Source organism: Thalassophryne amazonica, chromosome 17 (genome assembly GCF_902500255.1).
Source record: "Thalassophryne amazonica chromosome 17, fThaAma1.1, whole genome shotgun sequence".
Lineage (NCBI taxonomy): Eukaryota > Metazoa > Chordata > Actinopteri > Batrachoidiformes > Batrachoididae > Thalassophryne > Thalassophryne amazonica.
In genome coordinates, this window is record NC_047119.1 from 2,110,007 (window position 1) to 2,136,032 (window position 26,026).

The 26,026-nt window shown below is 43.2% G+C and overlaps 1 protein-coding gene across 1 annotated transcript in view; it reads left to right on the forward strand.

Annotated features, from left to right (window-relative positions):
• aebp1 (AE binding protein 1) overlaps positions 1-21,400 on the forward strand; it is a 37,013-nt gene extending 15,613 nt beyond the window's left edge. The window contains exons 4-20 of the mRNA XM_034192270.1: positions 1,800-1,868; positions 1,947-2,006; positions 2,085-2,144; positions 4,515-4,592; positions 5,947-6,056; positions 6,138-6,277; positions 8,510-8,594; positions 8,674-8,818; positions 9,037-9,116; positions 13,611-13,734; positions 14,927-15,123; positions 17,660-17,833; positions 17,913-18,038; positions 18,131-18,380; positions 18,530-18,669; positions 19,294-19,393; positions 20,600-21,400. Of these exons, the coding sequence (XP_034048161.1) occupies positions 1,800-1,868; positions 1,947-2,006; positions 2,085-2,144; positions 4,515-4,592; positions 5,947-6,056; positions 6,138-6,277; positions 8,510-8,594; positions 8,674-8,818; positions 9,037-9,116; positions 13,611-13,734; positions 14,927-15,123; positions 17,660-17,833; positions 17,913-18,038; positions 18,131-18,380; positions 18,530-18,669; positions 19,294-19,393; positions 20,600-21,159 (2,498 nt within the window). The 3' untranslated portion in view covers positions 21,160-21,400. The remainder of the gene's footprint in view (positions 1-1,799; positions 1,869-1,946; positions 2,007-2,084; positions 2,145-4,514; positions 4,593-5,946; positions 6,057-6,137; positions 6,278-8,509; positions 8,595-8,673; positions 8,819-9,036; positions 9,117-13,610; positions 13,735-14,926; positions 15,124-17,659; positions 17,834-17,912; positions 18,039-18,130; positions 18,381-18,529; positions 18,670-19,293; positions 19,394-20,599) is intronic.
• The last annotated feature ends 4,626 nt before the right edge of the window (positions 21,401-26,026 follow it).

The window sequence follows — 26,026 nt, forward strand, 5'->3', positions numbered from 1 at the left end:
AACTAAGAAATCACATGTCCATAAGTTTTCACAGTCTTTGCCATGAAGCTCTAAATTGAGCTCAGGTGCCTCCTGTTTCCACTGATCATCCTTGAGATGTTTCTACAGCTTAACTGGAGTCCACTTGGGGTAAATTCAGTTGATTGGACATAATTTGGAAAGACACACACCTGTCTACATATAAGGTCCCACAGTTTACAGTCAGAGCAGGAATTGTCTGTAGACCTCCAAGACAAATCTGGTGAAGGGTAGAGAAACATTGCTGCTGCTTTGAAGGTCCCAATGAGCACAGTGGCCTCCATCATCTGTAAATGGAAGACGTTCAGATCCACCAGGACTCGTCCTAGAGCTGGAGAAGGGCCTTAGTCAGGGAGGTGACCAAGAACCCGATGGTCACTCTGTCAGAGCAAAAAGCATGCGTTTCTTCTTGGAATATTTCAACAAATTTTGTGAAAATTTGATCATGAAGTCAAAATAAAATGATGTCTGTGTGTTTACTAACTGTGAAATATAACAGTGTCTGTTTCCAGTCAGACCCAACATGTTGTTTACATTTGGTCAGAACTGGTTCTAATAATATGTCATATTCTGCCACTTTATAAAACAAATTCCTGCTTCTGCTCCTTCATGAGGATCCACCATTAAAATATAGTGATAGTAACTGCAGAGCAGTGACAAAATTTATGCAAGTTCATAATAAAAGGCACGTGAAATGATTAATGTCTCACCAACACTTAACAGATTACATTTAATATATCAAATGTGTCTGGTGAACATATGTGTGCACAGTGGTGCAAAATGTGTACAGCGTCATCTTCTACCCTCCACAAACTGGTGCACAGGGCAATGCACGTGCTGTTCCTAGTGTTTAACCGATGCAGCTGTAGTGACACAGAGGACCCATGTAAACAAAGAACTCAAGATTGTTATCGTGAGAAAGCAGGAAATGATTGCACCATTGACCAACAAAAATTTGCTTGAATAGAGAGTTTTCCTGTTATTTATACTGCACAGTATTTAGATACATCTTACATAAGCAGGTTCAAGACACAAGCACATCCTTCTTGTGTCAACAACAAAACTGAATGAAACAACCACTGAATGACAAAAGTAAACACGGATGGAAAAATACAAAACTTCACCATACTGCCTCATTGCTTCACCTCAGGGAGCTTTGGTGGCTACTCTTGGCTGACACTTTGGTGTAGGTTTGTTAACTTCCCAGAAACCTTCTCACTTGAGTTCAATTTTTAAACAGCAGTGTGCTAGGTTCCTGGTGCACTCCTTGTCTTAAAGAGGATGACAAATGACACTCTGATCTGACACTTTTTATGTTATGCACAAATTTACACCCATGACTAATTAAACATGCATATCCATCCCCTTTGTCCCATATGCCCCAAGTGCACTCAGATTACACACTCTCTAAATATCAAACCAAAGTTGGATGCTCTCATATGCACCACAGATCTTGTGTCATATGTTGTCAAGATAGGGCCCTGAGGCATGTGAAGCAAAACACTGTGTGTCTGCTATGAAATCACTCCATACTTCATCCAGGGGTAAAGGCATCGTTTGGTTGACGTGGCGATGCCCAGTACCAGACCTGTCCTGATATTTTGAGGACATCTTCTAAAACATTCTCGAGAAACTGCCCAAAATGTTGAAATATGGCCCCAGTTAAAGGTGGAGAATCTGAATTTAAATCCTGATCAAGAATCAGATGTGTTTAGTTGTTTGTCTTGGTGAGATTATTCCATCAGGTGTATTGTTATTATTATTTGTTATTGTCGTCACAGACAAGGTGCCCGGGCGACGCCCCGTCCACAGAGAGGTCACAACGACTGAGGTGATCATGTACATACCAGGTAACCCTGATTCACACCGAAGTGGCTCTGCGGGAAACTCTTCTGATGTCACACTTAGAAAACCTGTTGCTGTTTCAGAGGAAGCCACCACGGTGCCGTACGTGGGTCCCTGGTACGAAGAGTACGATTACGCTGACCGTAAGTGCACCACTGGGACTGTTTTCTACCCAGAAACCACTGGGCTGTGCTGACGACACGTGTTCTTATGTCCCTCAGTGGCAGCCAAGAAACAAGAAGAGGAGGAGGAGAGGGCTCGGAAGGAAAAGGCAGAAAAAGGTTTTTTCACTTGACTTCCTGCTGCTTACAAAAGATAAAGTGCCACATTTTTACATTGCTAAGACAAATATGTCAGGGATGAGAAGTGATTTTATTTTTTAGAGCAGATTGTGGTGAGAAGAGGAAGGAAGGTGTTTTTCTCTGCTCAGCGTTCTGTGACAGATTATTTTATAATGAGCAGATTGAAGGAATCTCATAACTAATCAAGTCACACACAACAGTTTGGTCAGTTTGGTGTTTCTGTTCCAGTGAATCATTTTTTTTTAAAGGATGTGGTCTGAAAGCCAAATTATTGGGCATGAAGACACCAAGGACTTCAGCAATCTGACATTTGACCTCAGTGACCTTGATCCTCACCCAAATGACTGCCTGAATTTCCCTTGTGGACCTTGCCAGGGCAATTCTGGAACCCACCTAAGTGTGTGCCACTTTAACTCCAAATCATGTTGAAAATGAAATTCCTTGACTTCTGTCAAAATGAAAACTTCAGAAAAATGATCTGGGAAGAGTAGGCCAACAACACACAGGCATACATGCCCTTGACCTCTGACAAAATCTGACCTGGCATGGGCAATCCCAGAACCTACGTACATGCTACGTGCGAAATGGAGGGAAAAACTGAAATTTGGACCTTTGAGCCCAGTGACCTTGACGCCTCTGATTGGCATTTGGCAAATTTGACCTTGCCTGGGGAATTCCAGAATCTACCTGCTGTTTCCACTCCAACATTTTTATTTAGTTACAGAGCATCCAGAAAGTTTTCACAGCACTTCACTTTTCCTAATTTTGTTATGTTGCAGACTTATTCAAAAATGGATTAAATTAATTTTTTTCCTCAAAATTCTACACACAATACCCCATAATAACAATGTGAAAAACCTTTAAGGTTTTTGCATCTGGAGAATCTGGGGAAGGGTACAGAAACATTTCTGCTGCTTTGAAGGTCCCAATGAGCACAGTGGCCTCCATCATCTGTAAATGGAAGAAGTTCAGATCCACCAGGACTCTTCCTAGAGATGTCCGCCCATTGAAACTGAGCGATCGAGGAGAGCCATCAGGAGAGGTGTCCGTCCCATCATTAGGAGGGACAGCTACCCTGTCATTAGGAGGGTGCTAACTAGAGCACAATAGGTGCTAATTAGAGCTATTGTTTAGTCACTAGCCTATAGCAGTCAGCCTCTCAGTAGGAGGGGTCTGGTTAGGTTTAAAACTCCATGTTTTGTGGATTCTGTTTATTCTTCTCTACAAGAGTTAAGACAGAAGTCAGACTACCAGAGCAAGAATTTTAGCTGAGGAAGCTTCTGCGATTTGAAGCGAAATGTCCTCGCGTCAAGCAACCCAGTCCAGTTGAAGATTCAAGCTTCTCTACTATGGAAACCACCTGGACAACTGAGAGCCTACACAAAAACTTCCAGAAGGACAACCATCTCTACAGCAATCCACCAATCAGAGTGTCCAGACAGAAGCCACTCCTTAGTAAAAGGCACATGGCAGCCGAAGGACTCTCAGACCAGGAGAAACAAAATTCTCTGGTCTGATGAGACAAAGAATGAACTCTCTGGCGTCATGTTTGGAGGAAACCAGGCACCATCCCTACTGTGAAGCATGGTGGTGGCAGCATCATGCTGTGGGGATGTTTTTCAGCAGCAGGAACTGGGAGACTAGTCAGGATTGAGGGAAAGATGAATGCAGCAATGTACAGAGACATCCTGGATGAAAACCTGCTCCAGAGCGCTCTGGACCTCATTCTGGGGCGACGGTTCATCTTTCAGCAGGACAATGACCCTAAGCACACAGCCAAGATATCAAAGGAGTGGCTTCAGGACAACTCTGTGAATGTCCTTGAGTGGCCCAGCCAGAGCCCAGACCCGAATCTGACTGAACAACTCAGTGTGAGAATGTTACGATAGACGTGTAACGTGCTCTGTTAAAGTGTGCTGCAGCAAAACAATGTTTTATTTAATTTAATTTTGTCTAATATTATGATTTTAATCAGTGTAAACAACCAAAAGGTGAAAATGTTTTGTAGGAGGTGTGTTGGTGGCTTCCCTCACTCCCCATCTTCATACATGTGTTGTTTCTTTTTTTTCTAGAAAAACCTGAGAAAAGGCTGAAGTGTTTGACTTTGATTTGATCTCATGAAACAGTGAAAACATGTAAAGCTCAAGAGCTCAGCACTTTTTAGCTGCTGCACATCTGATCTTGAAGATGTATTCATTCAATAAACAGCCAAAAGTGACCCATATTTTAGATGAAAAACATGTGAGGGGAACTACACAAGCAAGTATGGGACCGTTTTGTGCAGGAGGTTTCTGGAGAAGTGTGCGTAAGTGAAAATAAGCTGTGTGTCACACTGTTTTCTCATCAAAGCTGAGTGGCTGAGGAAGAAGTGGGAGGAAGAAGAAGAGGAGAGACTGAAGCAGATGTCAGTCGTGGCTGAACCAAAAAGTAAGAGATTTGCGTTACGTTTATTCTTTGTGATTTGTGTAAAGATGCCTCACAGCGCCTGTCTGCATTAAACAGAAGAATGCTTCTGAGAGACTCATTAACTGACAGGATGAATGTTTTCAATTAGCCTATGAGCCAAGCAGGTTCACATTCCTGTCTCCGTATCCATGCCAAACACACACCAAAGGTATGGTGGCCACCCAGGGTGGGAGCTGCAGTCATGTCAGGATCAATGAAGGATTACACAGGGGGCCAACATTTTCAAAAGCTCCAGTCATATTGGAAAAACACACCATGTGTTTGTCTGATCATAAAAGTTCCAAAAAGGTACAGTTTGGACAAAACATGACTGAAAGTTAGGGGGTAAAAACAAAATGGTGACAAAGGCCAAATTCAGTCTGTAATCAATAACTTCTTTTGGCTTTCCCCCTTTTTTCCCAGGGTCACCACAGCACATCTGATTTGGATTTGCGTGTTGATTTGGCACAGATTTCACACCGGATGCTCTTCCTGTCACTACTGCAGTTATATGGGGAACTGGCACATGTGGTCTTCAACCGCAAACCTTTGGATTTGCAAGCAAGTGCATGGAAAACACAAATTTAAACTTTCTCCAGTGCTTCTAAAAAAATGATGCAAATAATTTGTTGACCAACTCTGTTATGTGGCAAAATATGTAATAAAGTCCAGTGGATAGTGACTTTGTTTAGCCATTACTTTGGACACCAAATGTTCAAAACAGTCCAAACTAGTATTTTTTTTTTTAGCTTAACCAGTGATTTGCATCAACTTTTACCAAAATTGCAGCAGTTGTATTTTTTGATCCCTTTGCTGCCTCAAATTGGTCTTTTTTGTTGTTGTTTTTTTACCCCGTAACATTCAGTGACCACTTTTATATTTTGACCCCTGTGCTGTGTCACAGACGTTTGTTTGAATATAACCCAGGAAGAAGAGAAGTTGCCAACATTTCTTTCCACGGCTCAAACAAACAACCGACTGGTCTCTTCTTCTGCCACCTACAGCAGTCACACTCTTTTATCGAGGTGCTCAGCGTCCCTGCAGGCAACCACAAGTTACTGCACCCTCAGAACTTTCTACCTGCCACACCCTGTTCAATAATATTAATTCATGGATCGTACAAACGTCACCTTTTTGGAATCCTTAGGATCAGACTAATAATGTATTATTTGTTACAACGTGACTGGAGCATTATTAAAGTTTCAGCGCTGTGTAATCCTTCATTGATACATTACACTACATTACATTCATTCATTCATTTTTTGGGCCAAATTGTAAGTGCTGTTTAGTCGCCTTAGGTGGTACTAATTTGGTAATAAACTGTTCTTGATGTCAGAATGTCCTCCTTTGGGTTTGGAGTCTCACCGGGTGGAAGACGATCAGCTGCTGGCATCCTCTCAGTCTCATCATGGCTTCACTGTTCAGAGAGGACGCCTCAACGTGCAGGTGTGTGCACGCAGCTCAAAGTGGCATTTCACACAGAAAACACTCATGACATCACCTGTAGCTGAGGCTGCCTGTCTGCAGGGCTCCGATGATGAAGATGACCTGTATGGCGGAGCGTGGTGTGCTGAGCCCGAAGAGAGTAATCACTGGTTCGAGGTGGATGCTCGCAGAGAGGTGGAGTTCGCCGGAGTCATTACTCAGGGAAGAAACTCAGAGCAACAGTGAGTCCGGCTGAAACGTTACTAAACCAACAAATCAAAAGGTTATTTCAGGGGACAACTGACCAGATCAGGCTGAAGAGAAGACATTCAGCTGGACACATCCCTGTATAGATGACATCTTAGCCCCGCCCTCACCTCCTCCATAACTGAGTGAAGGCTTTTACACTGACTGAAGGGCCAAAACCAACAACGTGTCAGGAGAATGCAAACTCCCCATAGAATGGACCTGAGCTACGCTGAACCGGAAACAATCCCATGACCCCGTCATGTGACACAAGCCAATCACTGCCCCACCATGCTGCCTGTTAAATAAATATAAAGCAAACTGGAAACTTCAATGAATCAAAAACTCAGTGCAAAGTTAACAGAAAATATAACAAGCAATAAATTAAACAAATAAAGCTGAGTGAACATAAACGTAGCTAACTGAATATAAAGCTAAGTGAACATAAACGTAGCTAACTGAATATAAAGCTACGTGAACATAAACGTAGCTAACTGAATATAAAGCTAAATGAACATAAACGTAGCTAACAGAATATAAAGCTAAGTGAACATAAACGTAGCTAACTGAATATAAAGCTAAGTGAACATAAACGTAGCTAACTGAATATAAAGCTAAGTGAACATAAACGTAGCTAACTGAATATAAAGCTACGTGAACATAAACGTAGCTAACTGAATATAAAGCTAAATGAACATAAACGTAGCTAACAGAATATAAAGCTAAGTGAACATAAACGTAGCTAACTGAATATAAAGCTAAGTGAACATAAACGTAGCTAACTGAATATAAAGCTAAGTGAACATAAACGTAGCTAACTGAATATAAAGCTAAGTGAACATAAACGTAGCTAAATGAATATAAAGCTAAGTGAACATAAATGTAGCTAACAGAATATAAAGCTAAGTGAACATAAACATAGCTAAGGCTAACTGAATATAAAGCTAAGTGAACATAAACGTAGCTAACTGAATATAAAGCTAAATGAACATAAACGTAGCTAACAGAATATAAAGCTAAGTGAACATAAATGTAGCTAACTGAATATAAAGCTAAGTGAACATAAACATAGCTAACTGAATATAAAGCTAAGTGAACATAAACGTAGCTAACTGAATATAAAGCTAAGTGAACATAAACGTAGCTAACTGAATATAAAGCTAAGTGAACATAAATGTAGCTAACAGAATATAAAGCTAAGTGAACATAAACATAGCTAAGGCTAACTGAATATAAAGCTAAGTGAACATAAACGTAGCTAACTGAATATAAAGCTAAGTGAACATAAACGTAGCTAACTGAATATAAAGCTAAGTGAACATAAACGTAGCTAAAGCTAACAGAATCTAAAGCTAAGTGAACATAAATATAGCTAAGGCTAACTGAATATAAAGCTAAGTGAACATAAACGTAGCTAACTGAATATAAACCTAAGTGAACATAAACATAGCTAAGGCTAACTGAATATAAAGCTAAATGGACTGCATTTATATAGCGCTTTTCCATCTGCATCAGATGCTCAAAGCGCTTTACAATTATGCTTCACATTCACTGATGTCAGGGTGATGCCATACAAGACACTCATTACACACCAGGAGCAATTTGGGGATTAAGGACCCTTAGTGATTTTCTGGCCAGATGGGGCTTTGAACCGAGGATCATCTGGTGTGAAGCCCAACACTTAACCACTAGACCATCACCTCCCATCCAAAACAAATAAAGCTAAGTGAACATAAAATGAACTGAAGCTAAGATAAAGCTAATTGAACATCAGAATAGTTAAACCTAACAAACATAATGGGGTCAAAAGACCCTGAAGTCCTTTGGACAAAGAAAGAGTATTCATTCATTCATTCATTCATTCATTCATTCATTCATTCATTCTCTACACCCGCTTACTCCATCCGATCTCAGCTTCGTAGGGTGTGAGGTCCACCGTGGACAGGACTGTCCATTACAGACAAAACACACACCTACAGTCAATTTCAGGTTTCCAGTTCACCTAATCTGCATGTTTGTGGAAGCAGGAGGAATCAGAATATGTGGCAACTTTCAGAACATGTGAACAGCTTTCAGACATTTTTGACAGCACACACACACACACACACACACACACACACACACACACACACACACACACACACACACACACACACACACACACACACACACATCAGACGCGCAGCAGAAGCTCTTCTTTGGACGCGTTCGTCTCTTTTGTGTTGCAGTGAGGATTTCACGTCGTCGTATTTTGTGGCCTTCAGTAACGACAGTCGCGAGTGGACGATCCTTCACGATGGCTACGCTGAGTGGGTGAGTGGAAACAAACAATGCAAATTAAAAACTGATTCTTTAGAATCTAATTCAGCTGTAACTTTCTCTTGTTGTGCAGTTGTTCTATGGGAATGTGGATAAGGACACGCCTGTGATGAACCAGTTTGTCCCGCCCGTGGTGTCTCGCTACATCCGCATTATGCCTCAGAGCTGGAACGGCAGCTTGTGTCTCCGAGCGGAGATCCTGGCCTGCCAGCTGCCCAGTCAGTACCACAGAGGACAAGTCTGCCTGACCTTCGTGACCTTTGTCACCATCAGTGACCTACACTCCATCCACCTCTGACACAAAACTGACCATTTTTAGCCATTTGTGACTTTTAGATATTAAACCGTGTTACTTTACAGTAGAATCACACTGAACCCACACGGCCTCAAATGTTTCTACACCAACACTTTTCCATCAGCTTTTTGCTTCTTTCAGGCAGCTACCACAGTGAGAACGAGATCAACACTTCAGATGACCTGGACTTTAGACATCATAACTACAAGGAAATGCGACAGGTAAGTTCTTTTTCTTATAGTTAATGATGTACATATTGAGTCATTTTGAGTCCTCAGGTTCTTAATACCTCAGACAGGACCAAGTGTCACGGCAGCTCTAATGTGGTTCTCAAGGTCTGTACTGGGAACCAGGACAACCTGAGGAGAACTAGACTACAGTAACAGGATATTCAGAGGCTCACTTAGGACTAAAACATCAAAGTGGTTTAATGTGTCTGTGACAGCAGAGCCACACACCGTGGACATGTGTGTGTGGTACAAGGGGATCATGGATGGACAGAAGACCTACATTCATGCTCAGTAAGAAGCAGCGAGCAGCTCACTGCCAATAAAAGGATGGTGCTGTTTCAACTGCACTTCCAACAGAATGACCATAATGAACCACAAGGCCATTGGATTGAGTCTCCTGCAGTGGACCATATGAAGGACCAACTCCAACCATGACAGATGAATGTACTGAAGTGAAAATGTTAATAATGGCTTCCATGGCTCCGTGACAAACAATGATCACAAGTTCTGCTTGTCAGTGTTAACACATCTGTAGCTCCAGAGACCAATAAGCTGGAGATGCTTTTCTACAGGACTTATGTGGACACAAGCAACTGGAGAAGGTTGGAAGCCAAAATCAGCGACAGTGAGAGAGACAACGGTGCAGAAAGGTCAGAGTAAAGACAGGTCCTAGCTGAAGAAGGAGTACGGCAAGATGTCCATAAGTGAAGCTCCATAGACGACCAAACAAAACCTGGGTGGTTTGAGCTTAGAGAAGACAAACACATACAAGTCTGTTCTCCAGAGAAGCAACCAAAGTGCTTTCTGAGTCGCAAGGTATCAAAGGTGATACACCAAATCCACCCAGTGCCAAGACCAAGCAATACTGGAAGGACATCTGAGCGAAAGAGACACCACACCAGGCTCGTGGAGCTGAGAGCTGGACACAGCAATCCACCAAAAAAAGCTAACAGCACGACATAAGCACCTGGTGGGACAGACTCCTCTGAGATGGCTAACAGAGGGTTGAACAGTACTCAGTATGAAGGACACCAACAAAGGGACGATTCCTTCAGAATTAAAGGAATCAAGGGTTAATTTCTGGACTATAAGCCGCTATTATTTTCACACGATTTGAACACTGCGGCTAAAACAAAGATATGGCTAATTTATGGATTTTTACAGGCTTTTTCATAAATCCGGATACATCAATTAATTTCCTGAAAGCTGCGCTCATCATGAGGTGTAAATTCACACACAGTGTAAAGGTCTTACCCATTCATTTTAGTGAAGAAATTAAAGTTCCTCTCCAGCACTTTGCGCCAGAGGTGTGCTGTCAGATCAGTCAGCGGAGTGGAGTCTTCTCCCCCACACCCTTCCAAACCGGTTCTCTGTCTTAGTGCAACAAGTTGAAAAAGTCACAACACCTCATGAACATGTCATTTACCACAGACTCCTGTTATGGTTAGAGGTCCAGATGGACCTGGACTGATTCAGGCAGTGGACCTAAACGCTAGGGAGCAAGACACGGAGTGGTTTACAAAAGAAAAGTTATTTATTGTAAGGACAAAATCAAGATGCTGCCTCCTGGTGGTGGAAATAGGGAGCTGCAGTATCCCGAGCCAGTCTTGAAGGAGAACTGAAGGTAGCGGTTTGGGGACCAGGATCAGGTGGGATGCTTGTCTCCAAGACCAGGAACTAAGGGAACTGAAGACAGATGGTGAGTGAAAGCACTCGTAACACTGGAAGCCTTAAACCGTCACAGAAGACGTAAAAATGGGTTGTTCACAGTTCAGGGAATAATGTTCTCCTCTTAGGAAATAAGGTTTACTGTTCAGAAAGAGTTCACAGTTCATTAATTCTCTCCAGATGTCAGAGGTCAAGTGCTGCATGTTTGTGACGCAGTTCCTATTAAGCAGGACGGAGACAGCTGAGCTCTTAACAGTTCAATATCAGAGTTCATGCAGTTCTCAGGAAGTGTTCTTGGAACAGTTCTTTTATCTTAGCACAGTCACAGACAGGAACAAGTAACAATAGGATCCCACTGAGACGAGAAGGAACTTAACTGGTGTAAAGCAGAGCTGCCCTCTGAGCAGAGAGCTGAGGAGTTCCAAGGTGACTTGCTGTGCAGGTATCCAGAAGCCAGGAACCAGGGTAGCGTGGGAGCCAATCAGGAAGGAGTCTGGAACACCAGGAAAGACAGTTCACTCTAATACTGGAATAAGAGAGTTGGCCAGATTACCTTGAGTTTAGCTGCGGGAAGCTCTGACATCTTAGGCACATGGGAGCGACAGGAAGACACGGTCAAGGTCACAGAGAAGCAATCAGGCTTGGTCCTCATGCAACGGTATGGATCATGGGTCATGGAAGAGCCTGTCATGAACCTGACCCCAGGAAAGGTACACCAACCAAGAATCTGGCCCTACTGATCAGAAAGTCTGAGTTTATATAGTCTCATCAGCCGCTCATACACTCCAGGTGTGCGGCAGAGATGATCGGTGAGGAACAGCCTGTGTAGAACTCAGGAGAGGGCGCCATCTGGTTTATACTTTTTACTTATAAGGTTTTGAATAATCAGGTCCCATCTTATCTTAGGGACCTCGTAGTACCATATCACCCCAATAGAGCGCTTCGCTCTCAGACTGCAGGCTTACTTGTAGTTCCTAGGGTTTGTAAGAGTAGAATGGGAGGCAGAGCCTTCAGCTTTCAGGCTCCTCTCCTGTGGAACCAGCTCCCAATTCAGATCAGGGAGACAGACACCCTCTCTACTTTTAAGATTAGGCTTAAAACTTTCCTTTTTGCTAAAGCTTATAGTTAGGGCTGGATCAGGTGACCCTGAACCATCCCTTAGTTATGCTGCTATAGACGTAGACTGCTGGGGGGTTCCCATGATGCACTGTTTCTTTCTCTTTTTGCTCTGTATGCACCACTCTGCATTTAATCATTAGTGATTGATCTCTGCTCCCCTCCACAGCATGTCTTTTTCCTGGTTCTCTCCCTCAGCCCCAACCAGTCCCAGCAGAAGACTGCCCCTCCCTGAGCCTGGTTCTGCTGGAGGTTTCTTCCTGTTAAAAGGGAGTTTTTCCTTCCCACTGTAGCCAAGTGCTTGCTCACAGGGGGTCGTTTTGACCGTTGGGGTTTTTACGTAATTATTGTATGGCCTTGCCTTACAATATAAAGCGCCTTGGGGCAACTGTTTGTTGTGATTTGGTGCTATATAAATAAAATTTATTGATTGATTGATCTGGGGGAAAAACTCACAGATGACAACAGGTTCAAAAACAATCAAAACCAGGGATCAGGGGGCAACCATGACAGACTCCACCTGATCCTGGTGATGAAATCTCAAGAAAAAGTTCAAATGACTCAGTTCTCCATGTGGAGCAGAGACACCGTGCACACGCGCTGGATGATGTACGCGTCAATATTTACTTGTAATGCTTCAGAGAAAGAAGCATTTAGTACGTATTTAAATAAAAGTTAAAAAATCTTTCTGTCTAACATCTTACTATGTAAATATCTCATGTTACAACGTGGAGCGGCTTATCGACAAGTGCGGCTTATTTATCTACAATTTCTTTGCTCTTTTTAAAATTGGTGGGTGTGGCTAATATTCAGGTGCACTCTATAGTCTGGAAATTATGGAATAAGGCAGAATCATAGACATACAGGACAACTGCAAGTAACTGGTTTCCCACAGGTGAATGAAACCATGAGCAAGCAGCACGGAGGTTAGACACAGAAATACCTCCAGAGAGATCCAAGCCATCGAGGCGTACACACTGCCGTCCTTCAGATACAATGCTGGAATACTCGGTGGGCCAAAGGAGAAGACGGAATCCAAAGGAATCACAAGAAGTAAACTCCTGTACAGAGATTTCAGGTACAGCTGGTGGAGCCTCAGCTTAGGGAGGGCAGCAAAATGGAAGCCTAGGCCTCTCCAGGGGAAGCCCCACCAGCAAATACAGGAAGTGGCTGATCTTCATGAATCCTACCAGTGGGTAGAAAAGGCCGGCCGAAAGGACAGCACACGGGTTCAGATCACGGCAGCAGAAGAACAGACACTCAGCTCCAGGCAGGGGTCTACCACACCAGACAGTACCCAAGGTGCACGCTGTGCAAAGATACACCTGAGAGGGTCCGCCACTTATAGTAGCAAGGTGTCGGATACAAGCTAGGAGCCCTTACACGGAGAGACACACTGGAAAGTGTACAGGAACATTTGTGCTGAATATTGGCTGTATGTCCCCAAGTCCAAGTCAGAGACGCCACTGAAGCCAATTTCAATTTTGAAGGGCCCATAAGTAATTGGACAGGTGACTGCTTCTAATTGATCAGGTCAAGATGACTCTAGGCTTGAAACTGTAAACATTATGTGGTTGATGACAGCAGACAGCTAAAACAAAGAAAACATGGTCACTGTCCAAATATTTATGGCCCTTAATGCACATTGATCACAGAATATTACGTTTTAATGACACCTGTCTTTGCGTCCGTCCCGTACAGATGATGAAAGTGATAAACGAGGAGTGTCCCAACATCACCAGAATCTACAATGTCGGAAAAAGCTCGCAGGGCCTCAAAATGTACGCCATGGAGATCTCCGACAACCCAGGAGAACACGAAACGGGTACAAGGCTGACGAAGGACAGGGAGCCACCACAGGATACACAGATCATGCCGCTGCTGATTTCTGCACATTTGGGGGGGCAGCATTTATTTAAACAATGATTGTTTGCTGTGATTTCAGTATTTTGTCAAAGTCGAGAGAAAACAAGTTCAGATTTCTAGAACCAATTGTTTCTAAAAATGAACCCAAAGGACGAACGTGAAGAACAGGCCAAAAACTAAACTTCCTGTCCACAAAACAGTTATAAATGGCTGCTGGTTTGTAATCAGGAGAGCTGTGGCTGCTTTTTTTTTTTTTATTAAGGTCAAGGTGAAGGTCAGGGTCAAATATGTACTTTATACTTTGAACTGATGCTATGTTCTGAAAATTTGAGCCCAACCTCACAGAAAGTAGTTCACTGACATAATGCAGCAGGGCAGATATGTGAAAGAACAGAGTGTCTATTTTATGGGAAAACCACCTGATTTTGCAGACAGTGTTTGATATATTCAGTCATGCATATGAGTTATAGTTTTCAAAATTAGTTTTTATCTCCCATTTACAGTCAATCAAGCAGGGACTTCAACCACACCTGCTCCTAATTTCCACCATGCATGTGATGATAAGTTCAGACGTGTCCAGCAGGAGGAAGCATTATGCAGGAGCCACACAGGTCTATGGGATGTTAAGTCAAACAAAGTTTGCTTTTGTACAGATCAAGTGCATCATAGTTGACCCAGTTTTAATCACTTCATCCTCATTATGTGCCCTTTTAATTTGGAGATGAACTACTTGATGACGTTTGTTATTTTTCAGTTATATCGAGTAACTGGAGGAGATGGACTCATTCACTCACTGGATTTTACTTGCTGGGTGAATGTGGTTTGGGTTCTATGTTAAACATTCTCAAAGTCCCAAAAATTCTTTGTGCTGCTGGAAATCACCAGCTAGAAGCCAAATTTGGATCCATATCCAGAAGATACAGGGATAAAATGCATAAAATACTGGGAGTATATTTATGTCCTCTTCAGTGGAGGAGGTTCTTAAACATGCAGGACAGATATTGTGCTTCATATTGAGGCAAAATGGGAAGATGAAGCTGTTTTGCAGCTAATCTGAACCAATGAGACGTATCGTTGACTCTTGATATGTTTCAAAACAATAACTGATGTGACACTGACACTTCAAATGTTTCGGTCTCACCTGTCACTAGGTGAACCAGAGTTTCGTTACACTGCTGGTCTCCACGGCAACGAGGCTCTGGGCCGAGAGCTTCTTTTGCTGCTGATGCAGTTCCTATGTAAGGAGTACAATGATGAAAATCCCAGAGTGCGCCGCCTGGTGGATGGAGTGAGAATACACTTGGTGCCCTCACTGAACCCCGATGCCTACGAGCTAGCCTATGAAATGGTAAGATGAGCAGCCAAATTAGAGAAGGTTTGTCCCTGCAGGTCCAGGGGCCCTATCTTGACAGAGCACTGAGGCGCTGCCACAGTCTAAAGCACATTGAACAGGTGTATGTGTGCTGTTTTCATCTTCACTTTGTTCTTGACATGATCCATTTGCATGCACTGTTTGAAAATGTACAAAATCCTTCAAATGGGGTTGAGTAAAAATTGTGTTTTATCAGCGTAAATAACCCCAAACTGAAAAATGTCACTCACCCGCCCCATTGCTGCTCACACAAGAAGTCAGAATCTACGAGGTGTTGGTAGCTTCCCACACTTATTTTCTTCATGCACTTTTAGGGCCCTATCTTAGCAACCAGCAGCACACACTGCAAATAAAGTGTGTAACACAAATACATTATGGGTGTGTCCAAGTCCACAGGAAGCTTCAGGGTGTGAAACAGTTGTGTCAAGATTTTGTTCTGAAACCATTTGCTTACTCCTGTACAGAAGCGGAGAAAACGTGGGGACGATAAACATAAGTGTGCACGCCATCTGGTGGTGACACCGCAGTAATATCACATGGATGTGGTGATTATTTATATGAAAGAAATAAGGTCAAACATGTTAGATGTTGTGTGCTGTGTTGTGGTGGTGTTGCATTTTGTAATTGTTTTATGTTGTATATTCTAAAACCTCAACTGATAAAATGAAGCCTGCACAGGTTTTATCATCTACTCACACATCTGCTAACATGGCAGTGAAATCTGAATGTTTATGCACTTTCAGTTCCATAATCGATGTGCACGATCACATTCCTGTCCAAGCGCTGCTCTACTTTGATCCCTCTTGGAATTGAATATCTTTTTCCATACTGAACTCTTGATCTCAGACTTTTCAGTTTTCTTACAGAGTTGACAGTCGGAGTTTTACAAACACTCGTGTCCATCTTCCTTCTTCTTCTTGTTTGCAAATTTTTCAAAGTTTGCAAAGTTTTCATGCTTGCACAAGATCAGACCTCTTGACGTCTTCTTATCTGAGACAGACACGTGGCTTGTTTTACTAACACATACAATGGAAACAGCAGGCAGAACTATAGTACTACAATAATTATATGATAGTTTGTTATTCAGGGTGGTTTGATTGGAAAACTGTAGTATTAATCCAAAATGAACTGATGGCAGGAGAAAGTGCTCATAGCCAAAAGTGACTGAGCACCTTGAAGAGCTGTGTGCGTTTGAACCTGCAGCATTACTGTTTAGATGGTAGACACAGTTCGTAGGTGACAAACGTGAGCCTACAGAATGGCTCTGCAGCGAAATGTGCAGCAGATCACATGTGGAGGCAGCAGGTCTCTGAACTGAAGCCGATGGACATCCTGTGGACAACCCCGTTCTGGTGTTTCCTGACTGCGAGCCCCAGGAGTGATTTTGAGTTATTCAAGTTTGTATTCATCCATCAGTTTTTCTTCTATTGTGCTTCTGATTGTTTCACTTTAGCTTGCTGAGTGAAGAGTAGGAATATGATGCACTAACGCTCGTCCCTGTGCGTCCAGGAAGAGTGTACAGGTGTTGTGAAGCCACTTATCTGAGGTGGACCTGAATAGGATCCTGGACAAACAGCAGCTTTAGCTTTGGACCAGGAGTTTTAGAGTTCTGTGATGTAATATCTGTCTGCTACCTCTCAACAGCAATACACCAGTATTTTGCCAGTGCGCACCTCATTTTAAGACCAACACACCCAAAGCCCATAAATAACTGGACATTGACAAAGACTGTTGCATTTGACCGTTCGTGCTCCAGGATTTGTTGAGCTCAGAATAAGAATCAAAGGCAGCATCAGCGGTGGTTCAGCTACTTGACTTTACCACAGTCAGGATTACCTGATGACAAAAATATGACATATAACCTGTTGAGGGTCGTTGTGAAGCCACAGCCTGTTCCAGTTAATGCTGTCTGAGAGGCTGCGTACCTGCTGGACATTTAGAAATAGAGAGTGGCTATACGCCCAACCGTTGGGTCAGTAAAGTCAATTCGTGAGCATATACGCCAAACCACAACCGACCAATGAGCGTGCTTGTAAGCTCACTTCCGGTTTCAACGCGGGAAGGAAAAAAGGTGGATATTTTCTCACCGGCTGCGGGAGGGTTCGCAGCCTGCGGAGGGGCTGTGATCTAAAGTGGTTCTGTTTGGCTCATCACACCCAGGGAACTGTGTCAAACTAACACCATCTTACAGCCAACAAGCAGCATCTTGTTCAAAAAATGTTTCATCGTTGTTAACAGGCTTCTGTTCAAAATGCTTATGAAGTTTGTCTGTTTTCATCCATTGCAGTGTTTTCATAGTAATTAAGGACGGCGCCGTTAAATGTGTCAAACACACACCGCAATAGAGCCTTAAAAAGTGGTGCAAAAAATGTAGTTTAGATGCACAAAACATGTCAAATACACGATCACGGTTGGGTGAATAAGATAAGACATTATATTTATCTGCCCAACAGTTGAGCGTATAGCCTTTGCCTTAGAAATAATGCTGCTGGCTTCCTGTCCCCTCCCACAGGGCTCAGAGATGGGGAACTGGGCACTGGGCCACTGGACAGAAGAAGGTTACGACATCTTCCAGAATTTTCCCGACCTCAACAGCATCTTATGGGGAGCCGAGGACAGAGGCTGGGTCCCTCGCATCGTACCCAACCATCATATCCCCCTGCCAGAACATGTGCTCAACGGCTCTGTGAGGGAACCTTTACCACACTTCATCTCACAATCAAAACTTTAGCAGCGCGTTAATTCTCTGCTTCCTCCTGCTGCAGATTGCTGTCGAGACGAAGGCCATCATTTCATGGATGGAGCGCAACCCGTTTGTACTGGGAGCTAATTTTCAAGGCGGGGAGAAAATGGTGATGTACCCTTGGGACATGCAGCGTCCGTCACTTAATGTAAGAATACATCACAACAAGCAAATCAACTTGCTTCATCTACTGTACAACTGTCCCGTAGCTTTATTTGCATTTCTTTGGTGTTGGTTAAGTTAAACATCGGTCAACAAGGTTGGAGAACCGACACTGAGATGAATGAAGAGACGTGGGCCCGCATTCAAAGACAGAACGAGGGAGCTCTGAGGGAGACGCCTGACGACGCCATGTTTCGATGGCTGGCGATGTCATACGCCCATAGCCATCTCACCATGACGGAGAACTACCGAGGCTCGTGCCATGCCGATGATGTCACTGGGGGACAAGGCATCATGAACAGAGCGAGCTGGAAGCCGGTGGTGGGCAGTAAGTGGAGCAATATCACAAATGTTTAGTAGGTAAAGTGTGACGCAGACATTTTAATACCATCTGCACAGTCAAAACCCTCAAGTTAAGTAGGAAAGACATTGGGGGTAAAACCCTAAGCCCCGCCTTTCTGTCACCCTCTCCTGCAGGTATGAATGACTTCAGTTACTTGCACACCAACTGCTTTGAGCTCTCCATCTTTCTGGGCTGCGACAAGTTCCCCCATGAAAGTGAACTACAGCTGGAGTGGGAGAACAACCGAGAGTCTCTTCTGTCCTTCATTGAACAAGTGAGAACTGCTGTCCAATGATCTCCTGAAGCAGGATGAAACCCAACAGATACTAAGAGTACTTAGAGAGTGCAACAGTCACGTGTTTGACATCAGTTCAAATGAACTTGGGATTCAGTGGTTTTATGTGTCTTTAATATTTGATTTTTTCAGGCCAAAATGGATCCACTTTATCTCTGATTAACACGCAACACGTCAAACATATTTAATCCATATTGACTCCAAACTGTGTGAATTAAACAGTTACAATCCTGAGTTTGACCTTTCAAGGTCACCCAAGATCAAATGTCACAGGAATTGAAATATTTGAGTTTAGTGGTAACAACAGGCATAACTTTTACTAGTTCTTTCAAACAGTCATATACCAGATTAAATAAATGTTGGGCCCAAAGGTTTGACTGTGACCATGAATTTTAGCAAAATTTCCCCAATTTGAATCACTTCGTCCTTGGCTGACGCCCCAATCATTCCACCAAGTTTGGTCCAAATCAGATAAAAAATAATTTATTTTGCTCACAGATGACAAACACATGGGAGCAAAACCAGTAACCCTGCCGGCTTGGTGCCTCTGTGCACGTGTAATAAACGGACACTGAGATGTTGTCATACTGTTTTCTGTACCAGGTGCATCGTGGGATAAAAGGTGTGGTGAGGGACGTGGAGGGAAACCCACTGCCTAATGCAACCATATCTGTAGACGGAATACGGCATGATGTCAAAACTGGTATGTGTACTTCTGTTTGTATTTGCAGAGAAATTCACTTCAAAGACATAATGGTTTTGTTATTAACATAAAAGTCTGAATGGTATTGCACCCATGTATCTTCAGAACCTGTGGAATGTTATGCACTTCCCTGTGTTTTGTTCTCTCAGGGGGTTGACTCTGTGTTCCACAGGTGAAAAAGAAGTCAGCAGGCCGTAAGGCCTTTCTCTAATGCTGCATTCACGTGTTGGCAGCATGCGGCAGACAGTTAACTCCAGTATTCCATTTTCAGTGAGGAGATGGAAGATTCCCCCACTGAGAGAGTTCCAATAGCAATCATGCAAGTATCAGAAACAGGCAGAAACAGACGAACAATTTAAGTAGAAACAATCAGTTTTTGATCAGATAAGCAGGCACTTCTTTCAATGCACTGGGATTAATATTAGCATTTACCTGAGCAAATGTCTCCACTCTGACCCTGTTTCATGCTAACCACACTTCACGCTCATAATAAGGGGTTGACGGTAAAAGACAGCATATGCTAAAGCTAACTATATGTTGCGAGGTGAAATCCATATTGAAATGTTCCTGCTAGCTTGGCTCGTGGGGAATCCTCCTTCCGCTGACCTGGTCTCACCCTGCTACATGAACTTAGCGTTTAATACAAGCCCGTCAATACTCAGGGGGGGAATGTCAATGTAGCTTGTGTTAGCATGTCGTTGGAAAACTTCCTGTACTCCTTTTTAGTCTGACACATTTCATTGCAGCTTTTACATTTTTCTCTTAGCTGCAGCTAGTGATTGATGTATTATTATTATTATTATTATTATTTCTTAGCATCTACTTGTAATTCAACTCTTAAAAGTAATAAAAGTGATAGACTGTTGCAGCAGGATCTGAACATCAGCCAAAGAGGAACCTGACTAGAAGGAACATGTTTCAGTCTGGATTTCACCTTGCAGCGTATATTATTACATGCTTTTGTAATCATGTACAAAAGCATGTCCCAACTTGCAGGGATAGAAGCTGGGACATAAAGGTCTTGGCTGAGGAAGTAACCTGCAGTAGTCTGATGACCCATTGAAGTACTCGGACTGGTCGGCTTCATACCACAGTATCCAGGAGGAGGTCCGCCTCAGTGGGACTCGGGTCCTCTGTAGGGCGTCTTTTGAACAGTAGTTATAAGACCTGTACAGAGCTCCTAATGCTTGTGACCATTTCCTTTAGCTGCAGGTGGTGATTACTGGCGCCTCTTGAATCCTGGCGAGTACCGAGTGACCGCCAAGGCAGAAGGCTACACACCTCAAACCAGACTCTGCATGGTCGGCTACGACTCCGGTGCCACTCTGTGCAGCTTCACCTTAGCCAAGTCCAACTGGAACCGCATCAAACAGATCATGGCTCTCAACGGCAACAGGCCCATTCGGCTCGTCCCCAAAACAGTGCAAACGACAGCAGCCAGCGCAGTGACGACGCAAAACACCATCGCGGCGACGGACTCAGGCTACGATGCTCAGAAAGTGGAGCGAATCAGAAGGCTGAGGCTCATGCGTTTACGCAGGCTGCGTCAACAAAGATTACGGGCAAAACTTACTACTACGACAACTACTACTACTACGACTACAACCACAACACCACCCACCACCACAGCTGAAACTGAGAGAACGACGTCCTGGTATGACTCCTGGTTCCCTGTGGACAGCTGGTGGACCGACAACCCGTTTGACAGCATCAGCTTTGACTCGGGGCCCACAAAGGAGTATCCATTTGAATACACCATCGACTGAAGACGCCAAACGCCCAGCGTCCCCTTCATAACCACTTCAGCATAGAGCACATCACTTAGAAAATACTGCACACATACTGGCAATTTGTACATTTTTCATAAAGAATTCAGTGGAATGTAACATCTTTAAGAAATCATTCTGTGATTCTGCATGTAGAGATATAATGTGGAAAGAAAGGTCTCTGCTGAGCAGAGCTTAATAAAGAACACAGCACTCAATAAAAAAACAGATCACAACACCACGGCTGGTTTGCTGGTTTGTTTTTTCAAATAAATGAATCAGTTTCTTAATCATGTAATACTAAATGTATCTGACTCACATGAAGACATTTTCTAAAATATCCACCTGGTGTGCAGTTGCAGGTTAATTACATTTAACTGTAAAGCTTTATTGAAAAAATAAGGAATTTATGTTTTGACAAAAACAGTGACATGTACTTTTGAGGAATAAATATTATTTTATCCCATCAAAATGATACCAAAGAGCAGCATCTTAAATTCAAACAATTTACAGAATATTCTCATCAGTATAATAAATGAGGAGGTGTCTCAATCTTAATGAATAAAAAAATTCATCTTACACTTAACCAATCAACAGCTGACCCAGATGGAAGATTTATTATCATTAATGCATCTATCAATCAAACAACATTCACACTTCCATTTGCAAGTGTAGGGAAATAAAACCACTCAAACTCACTCATCTTCAACCGCTTATCAGGATTCGGGTCTCAGGGCAACAGCTCCAGCAGGGGACCCCAGACTTCCCTTTCCTGGGCCACATTGACCACCTCTGACTGTGGGATCCTGAGGCGTTCCCAGGCCAGTGTGGAGATATAATCTCTCCACCTAGTCCTGGGTCTTCCCCGGGGTCTCCTCCCAGATGGACGTGCCTGGAACACCTCCCAGGGGGCATCCTTACCAGATGCCCGAACCCCCTCAACTGGCTCCTCTCAACACGAAGGAGCAGCAGCTCTACTCCAAGCTCCCCACGGATGACCGAACCTGCCACTGGACAAGTGGACAGCTTCACTCCAACGTTTGCTGGCAATGGGCCGTGCAGTCCCTCAGACTGAGCCTTTCCAGGGAACTTTCTTTTGTTTTTTCTTTTTTGCACAATTCAGCACCGGCAGGCTCAGCAGTACCAGATCTATGTCGAGGCATAAGTCCGACGGCACTCTGTGTGATTCCGGCTGTGTGATGGTGGTATAACTGTTCACCCGTGTTGCATCCATTAACACAACATCAGCTCCTGTACGGAAACAGAAACTAACATGTATGATTTTAGGGTATTAGTGGACTGAAAGTTAGCAGAACTAAATTTAGCGTCCGCTGATGGTTTTCAAAGTTAGCTGAAAAGCTAATCTGCTAATGAAAAAGTTAGCTTTGCTAACTAGCAGTTAGCAGAACTGTACCCACCACTGCCTTCCAGGGATCCACCTCCCCAGACCATCACTGACCCTCCACCAAACCAGTCAGGCTGAATAACGTCCCAGAGGTGCATCATGTTCTCCACGGCGTCTCCAGACTCCTGTCACGTGTGTTCAGGTTGAACCTGCTCTCCTCTGTGAAAAGCACAGGGTGCCAGTGTCCGACCTGACAGTTCAGGTGTTCTGTGGCCAACACCAGCCGGGCTCCACGGTGCTGCTCAGTGATCACAGGGCCCCCTGCAGGACCTTCTACGGCCCTGTCCAGCTGTCCTAGAGTAAGTGTCTGTCTCCTGGAATGTCCTCCACACTCTTCAGACTGTGCTGGGAGACACAGCAAACCTTCTGGTAAGGCACATATTAATGGAGGAGTTGAACTACCTGTTTCCCCTCTGCAGGGTCCAGGTACAGCACCAAAACACTAAACTAGTGAAAAATCAGTCAGAAAGATCAAGAGGAAATAAAAAGTCTGTGGTCTCCACCTGTAACACTGGTGGTGTTTTGGGCATCCTCTTACTGTGAATTTCATTAACACCAAAGCAGCTCAGACTGAGTTCAAGCCCAGAAGTTGAACTGACTTGATGCTGTACTTTAATTTCCTTTAATTTCTTGAAGCAGTACATCACAGATGTTCACAAGTCGTTTTTTACAAGTCCAAGTCAAGTCTTCAGTCTCTGAGGAGCAGGATCAAGCCACGTCTCAGATCTCTGGCCGTCTATTCTGTCCAGAACACTGGATTGTTAAATCTTATTCAGATCTTGAATTCAAAGATGTACGATGGAGTTTCCACCGACACAGTCTGACTGGTTCGTCTTTTCCTCGCTGCACTCAGTTCAAATGAAGTAAAATCTACACACTGTTGGTCTGTTGTGTCTTGTAGTTCTACTTTACCCTAAAATTACAATGAGGTGTCAGTGGTCCTGCAGTGACACACGACGTGTCATCAGGCACTCGTTGATTTGAGTGTGTCACACTCCACATTTGATGCATTGTTCTTCTGAAAACCTCCAGGAATCAATTGAGTTAAAACTGTGAAATTATTTTTAAAACTAATTACTCAGACTCAATGTAAAGTTTCATATGCGTCTGTGAATATTTTGGGATGCTCACTGAGACAATTGTTACATCATATTGTACAAATTATCATCCAGCAAACTGGTCATTGTCTGTTCACCTCATGTAGCAAAACCACCAGCAACCATTAGATGGCAACACAACACAAAGATTTCCTTGTTTGTTTTCAAGTCTCATGTTAATTTTTATTCAGTAATTTCCATCGTCAGGAGTCTTCTGCTTTAATTTGATATTAAACTCAAACTATGGTTACACATACTTTATATTGCATGTTGCAGCTTTATTAATTTTATATGGGTCTCAATTTTATAGTCCAGTCTTTTGCACCCACGTTGATCATGTTTTCTTTTGGACCACAATAGAAATAAGTGTTTTCACTTTTTGATCTTGTGGCAGCGGCCGGTCTGCTCTGTGTGAGCCGGACCCAGCAGAATGGCACCGGGCCCATGTGGATCAGTGTGGACGGGTTTATCTGAGAACACCTGCTGATGACCTCTGACATCATCTTCTGCTTTACGATTTATTGTCTTTCTTTAGTTCCATTATGTTGGTCTTGTGGTTTGTGGAGAAATGTTTTTGTTTATGTTTTTAAACATTTAAAGCAACAGACACACACACACACACACACACACACACACACACACACACACACACACACACACACACACACACACACACACATATTTCAGGCACTTGTTTGTCATCTCTTTATCATGCCATGTTGAATTTTGCGGAGCTTCAGCAGAGCGAGTATGTTACTGTATATGTCAACTACGGGAGGAAATGGACCCGGAATGCAAGGCAGTGGACACAAAAGGTAAGGTGCAAAAGGACAGGAGTTTAATGATCCAAAAAATACAAAAACAGCAGTGATAACAAAAAATGACTCCAAGGTCAAAGTCCAGATAATTCCAAAATAGTGCAAAACATCTTAAGCAGGACAAAAAGTAGAATAACAAAAATCTACTGTGGAAAAAGTCAGCTAAGTGTCACTTACGGCAAAGGACTCAATCACTGGAAGAACCAAAAGCAGGAGACACAGTGAATCAGCCCTAACCAACCCGCACTGGCACAAACGAATTAGCAACTTAAATACCTGTTCACTAATTGAACACATGTGGTGATCACAAGAGGGCGGAGCAGAACAAGTCAACAGAAAATCACAGTCAACATACAAGAGACCAAAATGACTGTAATCATCAACTTAGAACTTCAATACCAGCAAAAGCAAAACATCAAAAATCTAAAACAGAATCACAAAAAATAATAAATGCAAAAAAGAAATCCAAAACATACATAAAAAAGATGAAACACAGTAAGTGTGAGAGGCAGGGCCCAAACCATGAGCACCAGCCAAACACATGCACAATCCTGAGTCACAGAGCGTGAACATGGATCTGGAACCAACAGAAAACCATAATACTAGAAGATCAAAAATTAACTAGAGGATCAAAGGGAAACAGAACAACAGAAATCACACCTGATCACAGAGGGCAGAGCCCACTGACAGAACCTGACATGTGCAGCCGCAACAGAAACAAACTACACATAGTCAAGGACAACAAGAAGACATTCATGCATGTATGCATTCCCACATACACACAAAGACTGGCACCTGCCGAGAAACTCAGACACGACAAACCACACATGTATGCAAGCAGAGCAAAACAGATAACATGCATTCCTACATACGAAAAATACATACATACATAAGACAGACAGACAGACACACACACACACACACACGGAGAGACAGATGCACAAAGAAATATAAACCGGACACTAGGCAGGAACCACACCAACAGAACTCCAACAGCGGATTTTCCTCGCCCACTTTGGAGAAGGAGCTGCCATCTTCTGGGGCACGTTGGCCTTTTTGGCCACTGTGGGTGTCGTTTCACCCTGAAAACGGAAAAACATACAACATTCAAACTTCAGTTTATTTGCACAGCATCAAATCAAAACCTGTCACCTTTTGTCCTGCTCTTATTAACATGTTTTCCCTCATTGTCTTCTTTCTTAATCTTTTTGGTGCTGCAGCTGGTGGTGTCTTCCACAGAGTCACCACAGAGGCTTCTGCAGTGGGAGTTCACCCACAGCCAGCTCGCGGCATTCGCCCTACTGAGATATCCCATAATCCCTTACACACCAGAAAGTCACTGCGGTCACACAACATAGAGAATCCACACGACGACAATTACAAATGAACATTATACAACCAAAATGTACTTTTTTATGCTTTTCATCACGTTAATAACAGACTGCTGAATGAGACCCTGAAAACTTGCTAAAACAAATATTCCAAATATACCATGTTTGCTACATTTAACCTGCGTATAACTTCATGAATGCAAACTGAATTTCAGA